Raw genomic sequence first — 14,642 nt, forward strand, 5'->3', positions numbered from 1 at the left:
ACACTTTCGCTGTTATGCGGAATTAACCAAAGCCATTTGAGGCTGTGCCGACTCGCGGTCGTTACGGACAGGCGTAGGTTTCCTACCATAAAAAAAATAAGGCTCTACCTCTTTTACTCAAAAATTAACTTACACTACTAAGTAAATTAATCTTAATTACCCGACCACTTATCTCTACATTACTTTATTAATTCGTCAAATGACGTCATCCTCTTTTCTGTTAATTTCCGGCCTCCGTTATCCCAGAGGGCGCCAATACGATCTCACGGGGCTCGCGTGTCCGGACACAGTTTGCGTTGCTATATCAAACTTACCTTCTATAGGCACTGTTGTAAAGTGTCCACTACTACGATATTCATCTATACTACCTCAGCTTGAATTAAAATTTTTCCCATGCTGATACGGTTCATTTTGCAGCGGCGGGGCCACTGGCTTAATTTCAGAATTTACTTTTTTTACGAACGAAATTAAAACCATTTCATTGTCGTTATAACGTCACTTTGTGGTTGATTTCGCTTGCTTCGCCGTCTATAACGTTAAAACAATTAACGTTATAGACTTTTTAAATTCTATATTTTGAAAATTATCATTGCCATCGCATTGTCTTGAGTCATCAATGTCATCTATTTACACAGACGTACTTGTTTTCGCAATAGAAATAAATAAATACATTTAAAATATTCAAGATTGTTACAAGCACAATACACAAATGTAAATGGTGTAGATATAGGTATAATAATGTAATACGTACAAAATATTTATCATGTAGTTAGCTGTCGCATCGGAAAGCGAAATTTATTTATGTAATTGAAGTGCGTCTTATAAGCTATCTATGGGTAAACGCCACACTTCATTACTTATCCTAATGTTGTCTGATAGATCATTCTGTTACCATAGCAAATTTACGCAGTTTTAAAACAGAAGCGTATATCGAGTGAGTTTCTACAGTACTGCAACATTGGCTCCCTAGTGTCGGAGGTTGTTTATAGAGAGCAATTTACTGATGGTCCTAGCAAATTGGGGGCCAACATCATGTCATACTACGTACGAGCACTAATGAAATCATATTTGAAAATCATTTTATTATAGAATGTTCTTATAATCATCAATTACATTAGATGTTTTTTTATGATATCTGATGACGGGACGAACAATTTGTGCGACCGTTGGTAAGCGACACGCCTACCTGTAACAATTGCAGTGCCATTCTGAGCTTTAAATCGCAAAGCAAACCTTAAAAAGAACAAAGTTGACAAGTTTCACAAACCCTTCAAAGCCGAAACGCAGTAATGCTCACATTACCAAACGGCGGCAGAAATAGGTAAGGTGGCAGTAATGGACTATAATCTGAAAATATTCATCATTTATAATGGGTGGGTAAGTAAAAATTTAACTGCCTCTGTGGCCGAACGGTTACCATGCCGGACTGCCACGCAGAGGTCCCAGGTTCGATTCCCGGGCCGGGTGAAATGTTTGTATGGCTTACATTTATTTCTCTCGTGAGTTTGGGTGTAACATGTGTGTGTCCATGGCACCCGCGACACAGGGTTTCCCTAGTGCGGGGCTATGTTGAGTGTGTGCGTTATTTAAAAAAAAAAGTGATTGGGACACACTTCTCGCAACGGAATTACATAGAGTCTATACAACCTCAAACGGCTTTCATTGACTCTGTATGAACATTGAAAGTATTGACTTTGGAAAACATATGTAGTAAAATTGAAAAAAAAAAAAATCGGTGTTAAAACACGATTCCTAAATTATGATAGAAAAGAAACACAAAAAAGTCACTGTATCAATATATATGTCACAATAGGTACTTTACGTATACCAATTGTTTTTTTATATCAACTGAACTAAATAGCACACGTGTAGTATACCATATACATTTTTCAAATGTCTTTAGTTTCGTTTGTAAAAAAAATACTTCTGAAATAAAGCCAATGTCCCTGTCGCTCGATCCAAGCTAAATATTAGTACAGGAAAAAAATTAATTCGACCTGAGGTAGACTTTTAAGCAGGTTGGTCCCATATATTTCTACATAAGTTTTGTTTATAGTGACCCCCCCCCTATCAACCTCTTGGTTATGCGGGAAGGATACTATGACCTGTGCTAGCGAACACGCACAGGGACCAAGCACCATATATTTCTACGTTATTTTTGATTATGGTACCCTTAGGGCGAGAAGGCCACTATAACCTGTGCGCGCACAGAAACCTTATAAGTTCAGGTTCTGACCCCAGATCAGCCAGTGTACAGGGTTCTCGCAGACCTTGACTTTATCTGTTTCTTCGAGAGGCTAGTGCCTCTCTATTTTCCAGATAGGTACCGGAGCTGTAGGCAGGCTCACTTCCCGTTGCGCATTGCACAACTGGCAGTTGCCACTGGTAAGACGTCGACTCTGAGTCCACTACCAAATCTCCTCATTGGTGGCGGAGCTATAAGACACGCCCAATTCCCAACGCCGAAAAACGACGTCTCCCCAGTTCCCAATAACCTAAGCGGCAGAAGGGACTGGAGGATATCTAGTTTATCCTCTACTAGCGGAGACGCCAGTCGCAGTGTCTTGCGACAATGTCCAGACATAGCTTTCAACTTAAAGTGCAACTCACGACGCACAGGGATCATCTAAATCAGGTCTTTAACACGGATCAGCCCGTTCGCACGGACTTCATCCGGTTCTCTGTAAGGCCAGTACCTTAGGTGAGCCAGCTCTGGTGCACATACAGCATCCTCCCTATTTTCCAGATAGGTACCGGAGCTGTAGCCACGCTCACTTCCAGTCGCGATCCGCACGACTAACTGTTGCCACCGCTGAGCCGCCGACTCTAAATCGACTACCACATCTCTTCATTGGTGGCGGAGCTGTAAGGCAAGGTCACTTCCCGACGCCGAATATGTTTATTGCATCAGATCGGCTCAAGCCGATTCGGCGTTCGTAAGTGTGGTATCTTAAAGTTTAATACAGAAGAAAAGAAAAGAAAAGAAATTGGGATTCTTAACCTTCAACTAGATGAAAATCTCGTTATCGAGGACTTTACTCTGTGGCCCAAGAACCCAAGGTTACGGCGTCAAAACACACAAAGCTGTAGGTAGGTACGACCGTCTGAGTTTGGCGTATTTGAATCTTTTGAATCATTTGCGGTTCTTGACTAGTATCTTTTCGACACTTGGCGATATCGGGAGCCCAGCAGTTAGCTCTGTGTACTCTGGATCCCGGGTTGGGTTCCACATTGGCAAATTTTAGGAAATGAACTTTGGCCTGGGTATCTATTCGCAGTGAATTATATCGTTTTCATACTCATGGGGCAGGATATTCTCTCAGTATGAGATCTGGTTATCGGTGTGGCTATCTGGAAAAAAAAAAATATATTAGACAACATAACATCCGTCACTCTGTAAGGAAGTAACCAAAGCACTTGTGTTATGGAAAATTGGAAAGAGTTCGTCCATGAAAGTACTGCCATATTACCTTTTTACACTCATTAAAACATCCTTTGGAAAGCGTTTCGCTCACTTCATGGGCGCACATCTGTATAACAAAGTAAACAGAATACTAGAAATATATCCACTAAACGAAATACCAAGAAACATAGAAAAAGATAGCAAATTGACTTAAAAATTTTAATTATGCTAACTATACCTACCTAATATTAAATAATATGTTATTGATCGTTCCAAAGCTGATACTTGTAGCAATTATATACATATATACACACACAAACACATGTACTTATTGTCTAATACAAACTTTCATACGAACTAACACAACACACACACACTCACACGCACGCACACACCCACCCACATACACACACGTAACGCGCGCACGCACGCGTACACACTCACTCTCTCTCTCTCTCTCTCTCTCTCTCTCTCTCTCTCTCTCTCTCTCTCTCTCTCTCTCTCTCTCTCTCTCTCACACACACACACACACACACACACACACACACACACACACACACACACACAACGTTTTGTTCTACTCTCTTAGTTTAACCTCCTCAGAACATACATTTGTATTATCTAAAATTTCACTTTTATTTTTATTTTGCTTTCATTTTCTTTACACTTGTAATTGCTCAATCACAGCTATTAAGTCTACCCGGGGGTGGAGACCTGGCTACCTGAGATACAGGTTTTCCTACTTCCAGGGACCTTTTAGGGACCAGCCTCCACAACCAGATTATGTTTTGATGTTATGTAAAGCATCTATTTTTTACGTTTACAAGCACTGTTTGTGGAGACAATAAATGATTTATTACTATTATTACCTATTTCTGCCGCCAAGCCGTAATGTGGGCATTATTGCGTTCCAGTTTCGAAGGGTAAGGGTGCTGGTGAAATTACAGGCACATAGGACTGGTCAACTCAGAGAGGCAGTGGCAGTGCCCCAAAGATCTTTGCAATTTAAAGCTCTGAGTGGCATTGCAACTGTTATTGATAGGCGTGTCGCTTAACACCAGCCGCACGACTTGTTCGTTCCGTCACTTGGTGTTATAAAAAAACTCAGCTCCAAGACAACATAGAACAGCTAGTTTTTCTACATTAGCCCGGCCATTTTTTTGTTATAATGTTTTCGACTGAAGGCTGTTGTAGCCAGATCATGCGATAAATTAAAAAAAGAAGAATATGAAGAAAAATGTATGGATATCTCACTTCTTATCTTTCTGACGCACGTAAGGCCTAGCCATACCCATAAGTACAGGCGATTTTAGTTTGGGAGCTAGGCACATCTTTGGACCTACTTTTGTGTTTGCAATAAAGATATAAATTATTAAAGATATATTCATATATTACTGTCGTATCGATGGCAGACAAAAATTAGGCCGAATTGGCTATTCGGCGTAAGGTATTGTTCCTCTGAATATATCTCATTCTAATCATGAAATACGTAGAAGTGGAAAGAAAAATGCAATCAATAGTTTCTAGTTTGCCATAGTTCCGAGCTTCTAATTTTAATCCGAAATAAAAATACAATGTATCAACGTTGTAAAAGGGGAGGAATGGGGGTGTTATGCCGTTTTTAATTCCCGTAAAACGCGGTGTTATCTCTGGGGAGGTCGGGGCAAACATCATTATGTCGGTTGTTACAGCGCCACTGCCGGTTATAGACGTATTTGTTTTGTTTGCGCAAATAGGGCTTGTGGAGGGAGTTAATGATATATTATGATTGTTGTAGGTCTTTCTTTTTGTTTTTAGTCAATATAGTCTGCCTGGATTATTATTATAGGAAAATCATCAAAGCAAACTGTGCTCTGTATTTTGTGAAAGATATCGTCCATTACTGCCACCTTACCTATTTCTGCCACCAAGCAATATCGTTAGCATTACTGCGTTCCGATTTTGAAGGGAATGAGTGTTGGAGTAATTACAGACACATGGGCCTTGTCAACTTACGTCTCAGGGAGTCGGGTGCAGTGGCAGTGCCCCTCAGATCTTTGTGATTTAAAGCTCTTAATGGCACTGCAACAGTTATGGACAGGCGTGTGGCTTACCATCAGACATACGATTTCTTCATCCCGTCACTAAGTGTTATAAAAAAACATAATATGGGTCTAGATTTCACACAAATTTGATTCAAAGTGTATTCCTTAGCATTTAAGTTTATTTAAAAAGAGCAATCCCTAGAGTTTCTTGCTCGTTCTTCTCAGGGAAGTCAGCACAGTGAACGAGCAGTAGCTTAAAAAATGACGTTTTCAAGTGTAAATTTTAGTAGAAAAAATAATTCTTTGACTTTAACAAATGGGAAAAAAATACCAGAAGTGGTGTCAACATAACTGTACAACTAAACTAGTGTGAGTACAGGGTATTCCATATTTGAAAAAGTAAATAACTAGATGAGTGATAAGTTCGTTCCAAAAATATTATGAGATGAATTTGCTTGCGACCAGCAATGTAATTAAAAACAGAACCACCGCTGTGTTGTGGATATTCCAAGGAGTCGCACGAAGCGCTTCCACATTTATATGGCGAACGGCTATGGCGTGGTATTCTCTGCCTGCAGACTTACTCCCTGAACGTTATAACTCGGGCCTTTTCAAGACGAGAGTGAATAGGCATTATTTCGATGTGCATGCTCCATCGTCGATCTCATTGTCATTTTCGATTAGGTGAGATGGAGGTCAAATGAGCAAATTTTTTAATAAAAAAAAAAACAGAACAGAACGTTCAATAAACATAAAACATTAACATTGACTTGTATATACATTCTTGAATGCTGTAAATTTACACCTATATTCCCGAATTTCAACAGTAAAACAAAACAATAGAAACTTACATAAATTAAACATTTCCCGCAACTACTCTCAGTCTGTACAGATCCGCCCCACACTCAATGGCAATTCAATTTATAATAATACCAAACCAAATGAAATAAAAAAAAACCAAGACAAATTATCGACATTTATTTGTCCATCTAAAAAAGTACCCTATCAATAACGCATTTTATAAGTTACACGAAATATTGAATAAAAGTTAAGTGCCGTGTTCTTAGTGCTTAAATAAATTAGCTTTTAGTTAATTATAACTGCCTCCGTGGCCAAACGGTTACCAACGGACTGCCACGCAGAGGTCCCAGGTTCGATTCCCGGGCCGGGAGAAATAGTAGTATGGCCTACAATTATTTCTCTCGTGAGTTTGGGTGTAATTTGTGGTTGTCTATGTGTGTGTCCATGGCACCCGCGACACAGGGTTTCCCTAGTGCGGGGCTATGTTGAGTGTGTGCGTTATTTAAAAAAAAAAAAAATTAATAAATGTTATTTCATTTTGCGTTTTTTTTATAAGAAAATAGGAATAATAGGAATAATTATTAATAATTTGTAGTGCTCTTCTGCTTTTGCGGCGTCCTTGCAGTGTATCACTGTATCACTGTAATATATATTTTCATGAGATCTTTGTGAAACCATGTGGCAAGCGATAAACAGATATGAATATGAACTGAAAAGACTTAATAGGCATAATCATTACAATATCACACATGTTATGTTAGTTATATCAGAGTATCGCATAAAAATATGCCTCATTATCACCAACACCATCACTGGGTTATCAAATCGGCAGCGGGATAGACTTGAGACATTACAGTTAATTAGGTAAACTTTTTACGAGAACAAATTACTGCAAGCGTTGATTTTAATGTAGTGATTAATTATTGCTTGATGCCTCCATTATTAACTTTTTATTTAGCTTCCGCTAACGGGCCTTTTTGTTGCATAATGCCAAGCTGTGATAATCTTTATGAAGTACTCATTTATGTCTATGGCATGAGCTATACTGCCTAAAGACTAATAAATCAGAGAAGAAAATTTCTTAAGTAGATTTATAGAAGTACAAATCGACAAAGCATAAAAATACAATATTATCGACACAGATAGTGGGATTAATCAATTCACTTCGCAAAAGAGGGTGCAGTTCACTTCCTGGCCACCTGGTAATCAGCGGAACAATGGATGCCGAATTTCCGAACGAAATAAAAAATGATCTGTCAAACGGGAAAGTTTCCCGCCAATTTGGCGGCGCCAGGCCACGGTTCGCGCCCTCGCCCTTTAGGGTTGCCATGGTGTAAAAAATTATCATCAACATTAGGTATAAGCATAGATTTTTGGGTATAAGTGAGTAAACGTAGTAATGTAGTAAATGAATGAAGATTTCTTCCCGCATAACAACGTATAAAGAATAGTTGTCCCGAATATACCTATCATTAAAAAAATCTAAATTATGCTTAAATAAGGTTGTCACGTAGGTATTAAAACATTTTGTAATAATAGTTAAACTATGAGTATATACTCCAAATGCGGAATAACGACAAATCACGGCTTATTAATTCATCATTACCATATGTCAACAAATCTAACAACATAGGCCTGTGGAATTATGTGACCACCCTACTAAATCTACAAAGAGGCCACCCTACCGATCCGTCGCGCCCTCACTTCGAGATTAATAGGGCTAGGTGTTTAGACCATGGTCGCCATGGCAGCAGGGGGCATTGTCAATCTGTCCGCCCCCTCTCAGCACCTCAACTCCCCAGTTCCCCCTAAATGCCACATCTCAGGGGGCGCGTTTTCACCCTACACGTCGCTCGACTGAGTCGAGAAGACTATCTTACTGGGGTTTCCCAGACGGGCGAATAATGCTCGATTATTATTCGACTAAATTATAAAAAAATGAGAACCTTGTTACAAGTTGATTTAGCGCTAGAAGCAATAGAAATAAGTATTTTTTTTTTTCAATGGCCTCTCGCAGAAACCTGGGAGACAAGGACATGGGACTTACCAAACTTAATTGAATGTGTAGGTTTATCCATGACATGTTGCAGACTACCGTGACCATGGACCTGTAAAGAACCCAAAAAGTTTATTTGGAAGAAGACGAAGAAAACATTTATTTTCGTTTTCAACACTTTTTGTAACAGTCGCAAAAACCTAAGAACTTAATAACTAACTTTATTTCAAATTTTGTGTTTAGTTCATTGTATATCGAAAAAATATACTTAACTCTATAACAGTAATTTGTTCATGTAAATACTGAAGACCATCGCTGAAAAACAGTTATAGAACAACAAAATAATTGTATTTTAGAATTTTTAGATGAAAGATTTAAAAGGTTAATAATACTATTATAGATACAATATGACTTCGTAGTGTCTGCTGCTCTGTCGCCTACTGCCTTGCTGCCTGTAGGGTTTGCTTCACTTACGGTACAGTCAACAACAAATTACGGTTTTAAATAACACCTACGTTCGTACGACTTGTTTTATACTTGCATAGTACAACGGCACCTCTATCGACTATTTTGTCGATGCGACTATTTCGTCGCAAGACTACATAATCTCTACTACTCTACAATATTGCAGAGTATCCTATTAATTTGTGATTATTTCGATTTGAGAAAAGGTTAATAAGTTTTACGGTGCCGTCGAGATGTTATGACGTGTTGATTGTTTAGGGCGTTCATGACCCTTTTGGGACCATTGAACGTAGTGAGTTAAGATAATTTATTAAATTTATCACAGAATCAGAAATATTGTTGTTTTTTAAATTATTTCCGTTCAGAAAAAGGCAATGGTTGAACACCATACAGCCAAGTCTTCAGTCCATTATATTTTATAGGCATAAAACAGTAACAAAACAGAGGTAGCAAGTATTGAAGGCACTACGTCAAAATCGATCTTCAGTATGCACTGGATTGCATTTCGAATAACACAGTATTACAATATCTTCTGTACAGTAGCGCAACGTCTTTGATGTTTGGCGATACGATGCTAGTAGCAGTCTACTGCTAGGAGCTCTAGCTCCTTGTGAAAGAGTTCGTCCAGGTTCGTGCTGCCACTTTACCTATATTTGCCAATAGCATTAAGGGTAAGGGTGCTGGTGAAATTACAGGCTTAAGAGACTTATGAACTTACATTTTAGGGTGACAGGCGCAATGGCAGCGCCCCTCAGATTTTTACGTTAAAAGCTCTGAGTGGCACTGCAACTGTTATGGACAGGCGTGTAGCTTACCATCAGGCGCACGACTTGTTCGTCCCGTCACTTGATATTATAAAAAAAATACCACCGTCCATTTATGTAGATGCACTGTCGTACGTAGAATATGCAATGGCTGTCACAAAATGGAGAAAAACAATTGTAATTTTTGTTATAACGTAATCTTTTATAACATTAATTATTTTGACAACACGTGCTGCCGCTGTTTTGTCACTGTTTCATGCCTATATCCATCTGAACGGGGAAACTAACCGAGTCCTAATAAGTATCTGGAAGGTGAGATACCCCAGCACCTCCCTCCTGGGCATGATATACCTTTGGCAACCTTGGAAGTCTCTGAATATGTTGCGGACCTAAGTCTGCCGAAGCAAGGAGAGCAGGCACAGGTGGGGTTATAACTCGGGGAGCGCATGGCATATGTGATGTCTCTCCCCAGATCATGGCGCATCTTCTGTCGTGTCCAGTGTGTACCGCGAGGACCTGTACAACGCCACTGATAATGCTGTCTCAGCCGCTAAGTACTGGTTCTCACAAATATAAACTTTAGAGTCGACACGCTAAGAAGAAGAATAATAATTTATTACTTATCAATACACAAATAATCGTTTATTAATTGCTAATCATGCGCTAGTCCCAACCCTAATGTATGGTAGCGTATATCTATGCCTAACAATCACTACCATACATTAGAGTTGTTGTGTTGAGTTGTTGTGAGCCGAGGTCTACCTCGGCGAACATATCTCAATCAGATTGAGAATGTCGTTAAGAAAGGCCGGATTAATAGTACCGAGAACAAACGGGCATGTGTGACGTGATTGATAGGAGTGGAGGAGGCGAAGAAGGTTTGTTAGAAGCGTAGCAAGTGGAGGTTCATATGCGTGATGATATGTATGTATGTAATCATGAAAGAATGGGGGAAAGTTGAGCATGGCCAGGATGTAAATAACACTTTATTTAGTAAGTCAAATGTATACCGGGCAGCCTAATGGTTTGATCTACCGCCTCTCAAAAAGATAAAGTTTGGACAGAAACAAATCATTCTTTTTCGTAGAACTTACGTTTGACAAGAGAATGGCAGCACCTTACGTCATAGTTCGGAAAGCTTGTCACAAAACCAAAAATAAACAATTCATAACAGTTTAACCAAACCAGCGCTTTGCACCATATTTCATTGAGTAGTCCAGAAATTCCAAATTCGCCGTGTTCTTTCAGAAATGTTCAATGTGGGAAGCCATGACGTCATAATGTCTAATGAGGACAATACATTGAACAAATCGCCGTCGAGAGGGTCGAGCCCAATAGACAATTCCAAGGTAATCAAGATACAAAGAACAGACATGTCTACATTTGATGATAGCTTCTCTTTCTTGCGAGAAAAATTCACTGCTGAAATGAAAAGGATAGAAGCAGAGATGGACAAGTTAAGGTGAGGTTTATTCCAAGGGAGTCGATTCAAAACCTTACGATAACTCAGTTCTCGACCGATTCAATTTGAAATCGTACAATTTCTTTACATTTTTATTCACAACACCCGAACCGAACGTCAAACTGTCGTATTAAAAACCGAACCGAAATAACGTCACACCCGTACGATTGATTACTCTAGCTTTTCGACCGGCAACGGCTACAAACGTTATACAGAACACAGTTATCGAATGAAACTTTCCGAACGTCCTGTTGTTTATAAAGCAACAATGTAATATGGAAATCAAATATTATTTCAAAGTCAGGATTTTGGCCAATTTTATTAATTTATGCAAGATATAATGCAAGACTGATGCATTCCTATATTTTAGACCTTTAAAGTCTTAAAAATGTATATAAAACATTTTGTTTTTTCTTAATAATCGAAGGGCGCTTTCTGAGCTATTCAGAACATTCGAGTTACTCGTAAACATTCGATTCGGAGTCGGATACGATATCGTTATACAACAGCGTTTACAGAGTGTGTTAGCCGGTGAAATAGATTATAAGAAAACAGAAAATTCTTTTAAATACATTTTTAAGACTTTAATGGCGTACAATATAGGAATTCATTAGTCTTGCATTAAAACAAATTAATTAAACTGAACAAAATCTAGACTTCATTTAAAATAATAAGAGATTTCCATGTTACATTCTTGCTTTGTAAACAATAGAACGTTCGATAACTTTCATTCGATAACTGTGTTCTGAATAACGTTTGGAGCCTTTGCCTGTGAAGAAGCTCGAGTAATAGTACGGAAGTGACGTCATTTCGGTCCGGTTTCGAATACGACAGTTTGACGTCCGAATCGGGTGTTGTGAATAAAAATTAAAAGAAATCGCACGATATCAAATCGAATCGGGCGACAACTCAGTTATCGTAAGGTTCTGAATCGACCCCCTATAAGAAATAAAGATACGAGTATACTTATAATAAGATACGAGTTTGAGAAAGTAAGGCGGCGATATTGTTTTGTAACCACTTCTTTCCGTAAAATGATAGCCACAAGGAAATGTGGACGGTCTCCCACCCAAGGACAGCTACCTCGACAGTTTCTTTCGTTTAACTTAGCCTACTCCTGCTATTTAAGCCTTCAGTGTATGTGATCCGTTTAGATCTTTATAAATAAACAAATTTAGTGCATGTGTACTGGTTAATTTAATTAAAATGTCTATTCAATCTCTTCAAAATGCATGCCAAAGCACATTTATTTTCGCATGTAGACACTAGGTCCTCCCAATAACTAATGTGAGTACACACCAGTGGCGAGGCGTGGAAATTGTTTATAATAGTTTGTTTATAAAAGTCCGAGAAAAACAAAAAAGACTTGCCTTAACAAATGGCGCCTTGGCGACAAATAAACACAGCACAAGATATCAGTGCACTTTATTTCACTCGTTAATTATTCTACATGTAAAATTGTGCACAAAATGTAGTAAATTGATTTAAAATATTTATAATAATTGATGATACGTGGAAAATTTTAGGCAAGCCGATGGGAATCGAGTTATGTATAATATGGACGCCTCGCCACTGGCACACACCTTCCTTAAAAGTTTGTATAATATCTACAAATTCATCCTATCTCTTGGCATCTTGTAAATGAAGTTGCAATTTAACCAAACAAACGTATGCAGTTCGGAGCTAAAGAAAATGCATCACGAATCACCAACCCTGACAACCACCGCACATCCTATGTCGATGAAGTCACACTATGAGGACAGAGCTTGGGAGACCATTGCCTCGCCCCTCATCCAAGGTGATGGAGAAGAGAGGATGCTTAATCTGCGGTTTGATGTAAGCCAGTTCGATCCGTCAGAGGTTAGTGACATTGAATTGTTTTTGGATTTATTTAAATAGGCAAGATTCTAGTTTTATTTTAGTATATCAATTTTCAGCTGCTTGTCATTTCTCCCGAGGGTTTACTTAAAAAAGTATTATAGGATAAACACAAGATGGACAGCAGTCTCCTATTTTGCAGCTTCACTGACCTACCTGCCAAGCATGGTTACTTTTTAAAAGGCCTGTGTTCTATATTGGACAATGTTTGTCCTAAAAGTGATCGAAAAATAATCTTACAAACATAGAAAGTATTTAAAAAAAAGCTGTGGTAGTCTAATGATTTGGCCTACCATCTTTCAAGTAGAGGCAGATTACTTTACTTACTGGGCATTTTTCCAAAGGCGCAATGTTCTGTGTCCATGCATTAAACTCCACTTATTTATCAAAACAAAAATGTACAAAAAAAGAGTGTATAATAAAAGTCGAAAGCTAACTGGAGAGCACAAAATCTTCCCAATAAACCTTTCAGACCTAATGGAAAAAAAAATCCGGAATGCCTAAAACCTCACAACGGTGGCGTGTCTCGAATCCAGAATCTAACACAAAGTGTCATATTTCTCAAAATTTAAACCGTATAATATATTATTATTCGTCCATCACGCCCCTGTGGCTGGAAACAACATGTGGATGATTTGTTGCCGATTTTAGGACGTTTTGCGGGTAAATACGTTATTCGGTGGTTTTGATCCAGGTTGATTTTTGAATTCGGTGTATACAATATTTCAAAAACTAAATTTTATAGTGGTATATAATATTTTTTATATTATGTGTTGTAACAACTAAAATATAATAACAATTAATTAGTAATACAAATATTGTCGTTTAACGAGTAATATCAAAAATACATATATTTTCTGAATCCCGTGACCTTGGATTTGGTGGATTTTATGCCACCGAATTCAGAAAAGCTTCCATCGAAGTCGGAATCAACTGCCATATCTTCTTTGAAAAGCAAGAATTTTATACGTTTTTTCATATAAATGTTTAGTTAATATTGTTGATTATCACAATTTTATATTACTACTTGCTTCCTGCTGAAAATGAATAAGGAAAATTAAAACAGAAAAAAAAAATTGGAAATCAAGAAGATGAAGGAACGTGCTAGAAAAAGAAAGACATTTGAAGACGCTATTGAGTTCTTTTAATATGATTTTCCCATTGTTCTTTACAATTTAATAAATGGCATTTTGTATAACATGTTATTTTTTTTATACAGGTTAGGGTAATAATTGAAGAAGATACCTTAACAGTGACAGCTTATCACGAAGAACACACTGACCACAGCAACGTCGTAAGGTCTTTTCGCCGAGACTTCACCCTTCCAAAAGAAGTCAACCCTGACTCCGTTATTTCCTCGTTGTCAAGAGATGGTGTACTTACCGTACAAGCACCGGTAAATGTTGGTGACATTGACGCCTATATAATGAATCAAAATCATTTAACGCAACAACAGTGCTTGCACAGGGGCGGGTTCAAGAATGTTCAAAATCGGTACTCGTAAGTGAATGCATAATTACTTACATAAACTTGTCAAGAGAGAATAAACAATTGTTACAGAATGTGAAAAAATACGTACAAAAATAAACATTTAATTATCTGCTACGTATGTTTTTGCTTTTCCTCTATCGTATGAATTTGGATTTGGACGAAACTGTTGAAATATTCCTTCGGATGTTCTCAGCAACTTTGACTTTGAAGGAACTATACTGAGATTTTGGTCTTTGTAGTTTCTTTCTCCCCGTTTTGTGGCGATGACGTCGCAGGATGGTCCTTTTGATATTTCTTCGGATGTTCTCAATAACTCAACCAACCCTTTGACTTTGAAGGAACTATACTGAGATTTTGG

At 38.2% G+C, this 14,642-nt stretch overlaps 1 protein-coding gene across 1 annotated transcript; it reads left to right on the forward strand.

Moving 5' to 3' along the window:
- The first annotated feature begins 10,649 nt into the window (after positions 1-10,649).
- Positions 10,650-14,392, forward strand: LOC113231107 (heat shock protein 22-like). The gene is made up of 3 exons (XM_026465283.1): positions 10,650-10,915; positions 12,592-12,775; positions 14,013-14,392. The coding sequence occupies exons 1-3, from the start codon at positions 10,704-10,706 to the stop codon at positions 14,295-14,297; spliced, it is 681 nt and encodes a 226-aa protein (XP_026321068.1). The 5' UTR covers positions 10,650-10,703; the 3' UTR covers positions 14,298-14,392.
- The last annotated feature ends 250 nt before the right edge of the window (positions 14,393-14,642 follow it).

The sequence above is a fragment of the Hyposmocoma kahamanoa genome, unplaced genomic scaffold, assembly GCF_003589595.1.
Source record: "Hyposmocoma kahamanoa isolate Upper Pololo Valley unplaced genomic scaffold, ASM358959v1 101, whole genome shotgun sequence".
Taxonomy (NCBI): domain Eukaryota; kingdom Metazoa; phylum Arthropoda; class Insecta; order Lepidoptera; family Cosmopterigidae; genus Hyposmocoma; species Hyposmocoma kahamanoa.